General features: G+C 53.1%; 1 protein-coding gene across 5 annotated transcripts in view; it reads right to left on the bottom strand.

Moving 5' to 3' along the window:
• APOL6 (apolipoprotein L6) overlaps positions 1-4,123 on the bottom strand; it is a 15,621-nt gene extending 11,498 nt beyond the window's left edge. For 3 of the 5 annotated variants that reach the window (XM_034643703.1, XM_034643705.1, XM_034643706.1), the window contains exons 1-2: positions 3,907-4,122; positions 2,297-2,436 (exon numbers count right to left, since the gene is read on the bottom strand). In XM_034643703.1, the coding sequence (XP_034499594.1) occupies positions 2,297-2,436; positions 3,907-3,956 (190 nt within the window). In that variant the 5' untranslated portion in view covers positions 3,957-4,122. Of the gene's footprint in view, positions 1-2,296; positions 2,437-3,906 lie in introns of all 5 variants that reach the window. The other 2 variants (XM_034643704.1, XM_034643702.1) reach the window with 2 other exon arrangements.
• Positions 4,124-8,494: the final 4,371 nt, after the last annotated feature.

Raw genomic sequence — 8,494 nt, 5'->3', positions numbered from 1 at the left:
AAAATAAATAAATAAATAAATAAATAAATAAATACAGGTTTACTGTAGAAATAAAGAATACAATTCTTCTGTATTCTCACCACACAAAATAACCACTGTGGACATTTTATTTTATAAGCAAAACAAAATTTAGACTTATGCCGTGCATTCAGGTTTGGGTGAATTTTTGTCATTTAACATTATATTACAGGGGGACCCCGTATTATTAAAGAGTTTCAAACAAGCTATTCAAAGGCTGTGTAACATTCTGTTAGATGGAGGTATTATTATGTATTTAGTGACTCCCCTACTATTGAATCTTTGGGCTGTCTTCAGTTTGAGCTTTGTTTTGTTTGCTTTTATAATTTTTGCTTTATAAATACTTTTTGTATTTATATTTATATTTTCTACCTTATATAAATGGTGGTCCACACATTTTGTTATTTCTTCGGGATAGTCTTTGACGTAGAGTTACTGCATCAAAGATAAAAAATGTTTTCTTGGATGCCTGGGTGGCTCAGTCGGTTAAAGCGTCTGCTTTTGGCTCAGGTCATGATCTCAGGGTCCTGCGATCGAGCCCCACGTCAGCCTCCCTGCTTAGGGAGCCTGCTTCTCCCTCTCCCTCTGCTCCTCCCCCTGTTCCTGCTCTCTCTCTCTCTCTCTCTCTCTCTCAATTAAATAAATAAATAAATCTTTAAAAAAAATGTTTTCTCCCCTCTGGCTTATAAAGCTAGGTTTCAGGGGTTTGGCCCCAGGGTGCCCATGGCCTATCATATGAGGCACATTTTGGGGCTTAATTGTGCCAGACAGGCATCTACCTACTTTATACATCTTTAATTCTCTCAATGACTTTGTGACATAGATGCTAAAATTATCCCCATTTTCCAGCTGAGGAAACTGAGGCACAGGGAGACCTATTATACCATGCAACCGGTATAGACAAGAGCACAGTGGGATTCCAGCCGGGTCTGCAAAACAAGCCTAGAGCGGTAGACGCCGATCGGGGCTGAGTTTTCTCCCCAGGGGATGTTGGTAATGTCTGGAGACACCTGCAATTGTCCCACAACTCGGGGGAGGGAGGGGTGGGCAGGAAGTACAGCAGCTGGCTTGAGTGGGTGGAAGCCAGTGACATTTCTAAACACCCTGAAATGCACATGACAAAGAATGACGCAGTCCAAAATATCAGTGGTGTTAAGGCTGAAAAACCTTGATTCTTGGGGCCCCTGGGTGGCTTAGTTGGGCATCCGACTCTTGATTTCAACTCAGGTCATGATCTCGGGGTCCTGGGATCGAGCCAGGCTCAGCAGGGAGTCTGCTCGAGATTCTCTCTCTCTCTCTCTCTCTCTCTCTTGATCTGCCCCCACCCCCACCACCCACCCACCCCTGCTCTCTTTCTCTTTCTCTAAAAATAAGCAAATTAATCTTAAAAAAAAAACGAAAAGGAAAGAAAAACCCTGGTCCGGAGCCGCATTGTTTGCCAGCACGGTGGGATGCCTCGCCATGTCCCATGAGTCTTATGGGATGAACATTGAAGACGACACAGGGAGCCCTTTGGTCCCATCCCCTCCCCCCAAACTGACCTTCTCTCCGTGGATGCGAGAGGAGGCCAGTTTGAGACCTTATTTTCATCTGCGAGCTCGTGTTTACGACAGTCATTCTCTGCCTGCCTGGGGAGCCTTCAGCCCCATCTTACTGTCCAGTGGCCCCCTCCTTGCAAACCGACTCCCTCAAACATACCAGCTAAGTAAAAGGCAGCTCACTCTGAAAACACGACTTTGAGATACTCCCCTTAATCTTCATCACTGTCTCCCCCCCTTCCCCAAGTCTCCCCCCCAACCATCCCCCCAATAAACCTATGGTCCAGGGAACACTGCCGGTTGGCTTTGCACTTTGGAGACAAGTCGCTCAGCACTTTGTTTCTCCAAGGATGACACCCTCGAGGGAAATGCCTGTCACCAGTGAGGCCTCTTATGCTCTGGGGGCCAACCCTCTCGTCTAGCACCGGGGGCGGCGGGGGGGTCCCCAGCTGGCACACAGGAGATGTAACTTGTTCTGTCCTATCACCTTCGTCATTCTGTTTCCATTTAAACTTCAAACAGCCCGGGAGGAGAGAGTCCTACCCTGATTTACGATCAAAGAAGTTGAGCTTCAGGTCTCTCCCAAGGCCAGAGCCCTGGCAGGACGGGGATGCCAACCCCGGTGGCCCTGGCCCCAGCTCTTCACCCTGAGCCAAGCACCTGCAGCCTCCGTCCTCCACCTGCGGGCTCACTGAGGCCTCAGTTGTCCAGGAGGGCCCCACCCCGCACACTGTCCTCACCTCTCCGGGGCCTCTGGTCCAGCGGGGGCTGCAGGAGGACCGTTGCGAAGCACAGAGTCTCCAGCAGGGTCTGCTGCCCGGCAGAAAGCCGGAGGCTCTGCTGGCTTCTTCTGAGCCAGCTGAGAACCTGGGTGTGGGCTCTGCAGGCACAGAAGTGATATGAACTGAAGCAACGCTTTGGGGAAGAGCAGGGCTTGGGGAGAACTGGTTTTCACTTTTGCTTTCCTTTTCGCCTCTTTCTCTTCTAACTGTGCAGTGAACCAAAGCCGGGGAACTCCAGGCAGGGGCCCCAGCCCCCCTCGCCCTGTCCTCTCTGTGTGTCGGCTGCAAGGACCGTGGCCAATAAGGCGAGGACTCAGTCCACATGGAGCGGCTCCCCACCGGCCCTTGGCCTCGATTCCCCAGCTGTGAAATGGGTATCAGAACAGTTCTTGTGGCACCGAGCTGCGGTGAAGAGTGAGTCCCTCAATGCCCAGCGTGGCCTGGGCGCCCCACGCATGCATCAGGGTGGCCGCCGTGGGTGATGTCACGTCGCTCTCCTCCCATCTGAGCCACGGGACAGGCGGGGGCTGATGCCTTGGGTCTATAACTGAATTGCAGAAGTTGCTGGAGACCAAGCCATGTTTTCGTAATTCGTGCGGTGGAGGGACCTGACGGTGACCCGCCCAGGTGCGAGGACATGGCTTTTGTGTGTCCCGCTTCATCTGCTTATTTGTGGTTTCCCTGCAGAAAGCGTGTGACCACACAGGGCGGCGAGGGGGTTGAAAAACCTTTCCAAAACCTTTCTCCAAATCCAAACCACTGGAAACTCGGAAACACATCTGGCCCCGATGGTTTGCGTACAGGACCGTGGTCGTGACTCTCCCACATTGCAGATGAGGAAACTGAGACCCTGGAGGGGAAGGGGGGTCCGTGGCTAGCCCGTGGTCACACAGCTAGGAAACGGCAGACCCACTTCTAGGCGCTGTGCCTGTGGGAATGACCTGTGGCACAGTCGTGGGCTGAGATCTGTGTCTCCGTGTGTGTGGGAGCGGGGGCTGTGTCATTTGTTCACGTCCATAAGGTAGGAAGCCCCAGGTTAACTCCCCAGCCCTCCCGGAGGTCACACTGGGGGCTCTTGCTGGCAGCCCAGGTGGCCCAGCCAGCCAGCCCCAGCTCTGCGGGCTTCCCCTGCGGCCCTCTGGGCAGGGAGGAGGGATGAGAGGCCAGTGGGCTGCTGACCTGGGATTCGGAGGGGCCTGAGGGGCCCCGGGGTCCTGGCCTCCCGCACTCCGGATAGAGTCTGTCCTCCAACTAGGGCAGCCTCCCTTCGGCTTTCCCTGGCAACAGACCCAGATACCGAGGCCCCACCGCGGGCGTGGGAGCCTCAGGGACCAGGCCGGCCACTGGACTAGGGGGGTGTTTACCTCGATGGCGCTGGGGAAGCCAGAGCCCCCAAGAGATGTGGGGCTAACAAAATAATGTCACATGCAGGAAACGCTGCTTCTGGGGTGAGACAATAAACATGTGGTTTGTCACCTAGCCAAGTAAGAGGACGGGGCTGCTTTGTTTCATAAACCTCTCCTCCCCTTCCTCGGGGGCCCCAACCCCGCTGATAAGAACAAACTTACCTTAAGCTCCCTCGGTCTCTTGCGATTTTGTTTTGGGCCAAGTTGGTCATTCAGCGGGTGAATGTTCAGGCAAATTCAGACCCGAATTGGGCATCAGGGCTTTTCCTCTCCCCTTGAAAGTTTGCAGCCCCCTGAAAAAGCACCCGGATGGGGATGCCTGGCCCCTCTGGGGTCTCACGGGCTTGCACGGAGGCCCTCCTGGGTCCCACCGTCCCACCGGGTAGCGTAGCGGCTGCCTTCACTGGGGAACTCCACCCAGCTGGCTGCTGGCTTGGTGGCGGCCCCTGGGCTCTGGTTTCAGCCACACCAGCCTCCCGCCCACACGCCCGGGAACAGGCTCCTACCCCTCTGTGAGGTGCCCACACCCTGGGCCCAGGTCCCATACTGCAGGCCTTGTTCAGGCCCTGGGGAGCTGCAGGGGGTGGTGGTGGGGGGGAGGACGAGCTGGGGAGGCCTGGAGGCAGGGAAGGAGGCGGTCAAGCCCCTTCCTTGACCCAGACACACACCACCAGGGCTTCTCTGGCTCCTGCTCCTGCCCCACGCCTCTCTGCTCCCGGCTGCCTCCTTCCTTCCCCCAGGTGGACTTTTCTACCACTTCTGCCAGAGTTTGACCACCCCGGGGAGGAGATGCAGTTGGGACACAAACCCTTGCCTTGTTCCTCTTGTCCCTTCTTCTGCCTGTGGCCCTCCCAATCCTGGAAGGCTTCTCCCTACACGCTTCTCTGTAGGGACTTGGCTAAGGTCAGGTCTGTGCCCCCCCCCGACCCCCCCTCCCATCCTGAGGACTTCTTGTCCCTTGCTCTCATTCCTTGAGAGATTGACAGCGAGGGGGGTTGGGGAGGGGGACGTCACACAGACAACGGGAACTATACACTGGGAACCATTTCAAATATCCCCTTTGCTCTTGTCAAAGGCTTAGAGGTTTCTATGCTACCAAACAAACCAGCCAGCGCCTCCCTTTTGTGACCTAAATGAGGGTGGTAGGAATGCCAACCGGTTAGTCAGTCTGATGCTTGAAGTCAGGCCCTGCAGGTTTCCCTCCCCGATGGGGACCTGGCCACAGTCACTGGTGTTGGAGATTTAGGGAGCTGACAGCCAGACACTTCTGGGCTGCCTGGAGCTGTGGTTTGATTCAGTTTTTTGAACACGAGCCCTAGAGATTGATTCAGGTTAATGTCACTTAAGAACCTTCTGGAACACCCCCGAGGCAGCTACAGCATCAGAGGTGTGGCAAAGCCACCAGGCCTGGGAAAGGACAGGGAACAGGCCGCCAGCGGCTCATCAGGAGCAGAGGGACACCCCAAAACACACACTGTGACCTCCACTAAGCCAACCAGAGTCTCTCGAAGGATCACAAAACTTGAACGGACAAGAAGGGGCGGGAGGCTGGGTTATGTGATGGAACCGGCATTCACGCTATCACTGCCGGCTTCAAAAATACTAGTGATAACCATGGTAGTAATCATTATGGCGAGAATTTACTGAGTACTCGCCGTGTGCCAGGTGCTGTTCCAAGGGCCTCACTCAAGGTCATGGCGGGTATTTGTGACTTTCCTCCTAAAGACCCCATTCCTTTATCCCCTTGCCTTCGGCCAGCTCCTCATCAGGTTGGAGTCCTTTCGGAAGGGCAGACCCTCATCAGCTTCACATGTTCTGGAATTCGGGGGTTAGCCTTCCAGCAGCTCCCTGCTGGCCACTGGAAGGGCAAGCAGGCACGGACCCCCGACCCCCACCCAGGGTATGTAGGCAAACTTACAACTTCCTTCGATGAACGCGGCCAAACACCTTTGTCAACAACCTCCCCCAAACGGTCTAGAAGTCCCTCAGAAAGGTAAATCTACCACCAGTGGATGAGTAGATACATAAATCATGGCGTGGACATACGATGGAATTTTATTCACTATAAACAAGAATAAAGAACCAGCTCATGGCACCGTGTAAACGAACCCCAGAGGCCTTCTGAGGCTAAGTGAAAGAAGCCAGCCACACAAGGCCACACGCTGGATGCTTCTCTCTCTCTCTCTCCCCCTCTAAAATAAATAAATAAATCTTTAAAAAATAGCTAATTCTATGTCCTATGTATTTTACTTCAATTTTTTAAAGTCAGAAAAATGGATTTGGGTCCAAAAAGTTAGGATTTTGTTAAGAAAATGCATCCTTTCCTCCGATCCTCTCCCCCCCAGAAAAGGTAAACATAGAATTACCGTACAATCCAGCAATTTCAATCCTAGGTATATACCCAAGAGACACGAAAACACGCATCCCAACTTTGGCATGAATGTTCGCAACAGCATTATTCGTAATAGGCAAAAAGTGCAAACAACCCAACGTCTATCAACTGGTGAATGGCGAAATACAACGTGGTCCAGCCATACAATGGAATATTATTGGGCAATACAAAGAATCGAGTACTAGCACACATGACAACATGAATGAGCCTTGAAGTCATGCTGAGGGAGAGAAGCCAGGCCCTGAGGACCATGTATACTGTGATTCCATTTATACGGCGTCTCCAGAGTGGGCAAGCGTATAGAGACAGAAAGGAGAATAGAAAGGTGGCTGCCAGGGGCCCGGGGAGGGAGGAATGGGCAGTGATTGCTAATGGCTGTGGAGTTTCCTTTGGAGGCGATGAAGATGTTCTGGAGACAGGTCTGATGGTTGCACAACTGGAGGAATGTGCTAAAAACCACAAATTTGTCCATTTGATGGATGGAACTTATGGTATGTGAATTAAAGCTCCATAAAGCTATGTGTGTGTTTGCAAGCTCAGACTTGCAGCTTGAATTTAGCAATTATTAGGTGAACTGGGGGACGTATTCCCCCTTGGGAGGAATATCAAAACTTCTGGACACGGAGAGCCTCACGTCATGGAATGGGAGGCAACATTTTGGGGCACGTGGTATAAGCCCCAAGAGGTGCCACTTGCTCCCCACCCAGTAGCTTCTGGGCCCTGTGCTTTGGTTATTGGAAGAAACAGCACACGGGCTGTTGCTTATATGGGATCCTGCAACACAGCCATCCACCCTCTCCCTGCTGCGGGTCACTGGCATCTCAGGTCCTGCAGACGAGCAGGGGGACAGCTGAGCGCCCCTTCACCACTTGACCTTCCCCCCTTCACGCCTGTTAAGACAGCTATTATTTAAAATATTTTGGGGGCGCCTGGATGGCTCAGCCGGTGAAGCATCTGCCTTCAGCTTGGGTCATGATCTCGGGGTCCTGGGATCGAGCCCCGTGTCAGGCTCCCTGAGCAGTGGGAAGTCTGCTTCTCCCTCTCGCTCTGCCCCCTCCCCCTGGCTTGTGTTCTCTCTCACTTACCCAAATACATAAATAAAATCTTTCAAAAAATTTTTAGAAAGTAAGTGTTAGCAAGGATGTGGAGAAATGGGAACCCTGTGCCCTGCTGGTGGGAACGTAAAATGATGCAGCCCACGTGGAAAACACTATGTGGATCCTCAAAAACTAAAAAATAAAATTACCGTACAATCCAGCAGTTCCACTGCGGGATATATACCTAAAAAAGAATTGGAAGCTGGGTCTCAGAGGTATTTGTACCCCCACGTTCACAGCAGCATTATTCACGATAGCCAGAAGGTAGGAGCCACCTGGTGTCCGTGGACAAAACGAGCTATGCACGTGCACTGGAATATGATTATTCTACATACGACCTATTCGACATGTAGGATGGACTATTGTTCAACCTTAAGAGGGAAGGAAACTTGGATACCCGCTACACCGTGGATCACCTTGGAAACGCTATGCTCAGAGAAAGAAAACAGCCACAAAAAGACAAATATTCTATGATTCCACTTAAATGAGGTCCCTGGAGGAGTCAGATTCACAGAGACCGAGAGTAGGATGGTGGTTGTCGGGCTAGGGGATGGAGGGAATGAGAAGTTTGTGTTTAAGGCAGAGACAGTTTCTTTCCGTTTTGCAAGATGAAGAGCTCCCTGGGGTGGATGCTGGGGGCGGGGAGGGGGTGTGATGGCTGGGGACCACGTGAACGTACTCACTGCCGTTGAACTGTGCCCTTGGAAGCGACGACGCTGGTGGATTTTGTGTAGAACTCTCCCATCGAGCTTGCTGTTCTTTGCTCCGAGATCCCTCGTTAGGTGGGGGCCCGAGCTGCAGACAGGCACTCTCTCTTCCTCCCCAGAGCTGCCAGGGAGGCCCCCGGAATTGCACATGGAAGCCAGCTGAGCTGCTGACCAGCCCCTCCAACCCCGAGGCAGCTGGCAGCAGGAACATCGGTGCAGCTAATCCCGCTGGGCCCCTCCAAGCAGGGTGCTTTAGGGCCACTTTTAGAAAAATCCCAAACCACGGCTCCAGGGCTCATGGCCCGAGAGTCACCTCGTGATCCTTGGGCAGCCCTTGCTCAGGAGATGACCGTCGCGTGTTGGGGAGAAGGGGCCTTAAGGGACACACTGGCCCTGAAATTACTGGATTCTGGGAATCTCTTCCCTCCTTCTGTGCCCAGGGAGCACGACCTGCCAAATGCAGTGAAAGTTCCATCCCTGCCCCCACGGCTTCTCCTGCAATCGGACCCGGAATCCCCAGGGCCTCGACAGAGGGGAGCAGAGAGGCAGCGGTC

Source organism: Ailuropoda melanoleuca, chromosome 15 (genome assembly GCF_002007445.2).
Source record: "Ailuropoda melanoleuca isolate Jingjing chromosome 15, ASM200744v2, whole genome shotgun sequence".
In the NCBI taxonomy this organism is placed as follows: domain Eukaryota; kingdom Metazoa; phylum Chordata; class Mammalia; order Carnivora; family Ursidae; genus Ailuropoda; species Ailuropoda melanoleuca.
The sequence above is the reverse complement of the archived record's forward strand: the minus strand, read 5'-3'. Positions and strand labels throughout refer to the sequence as shown.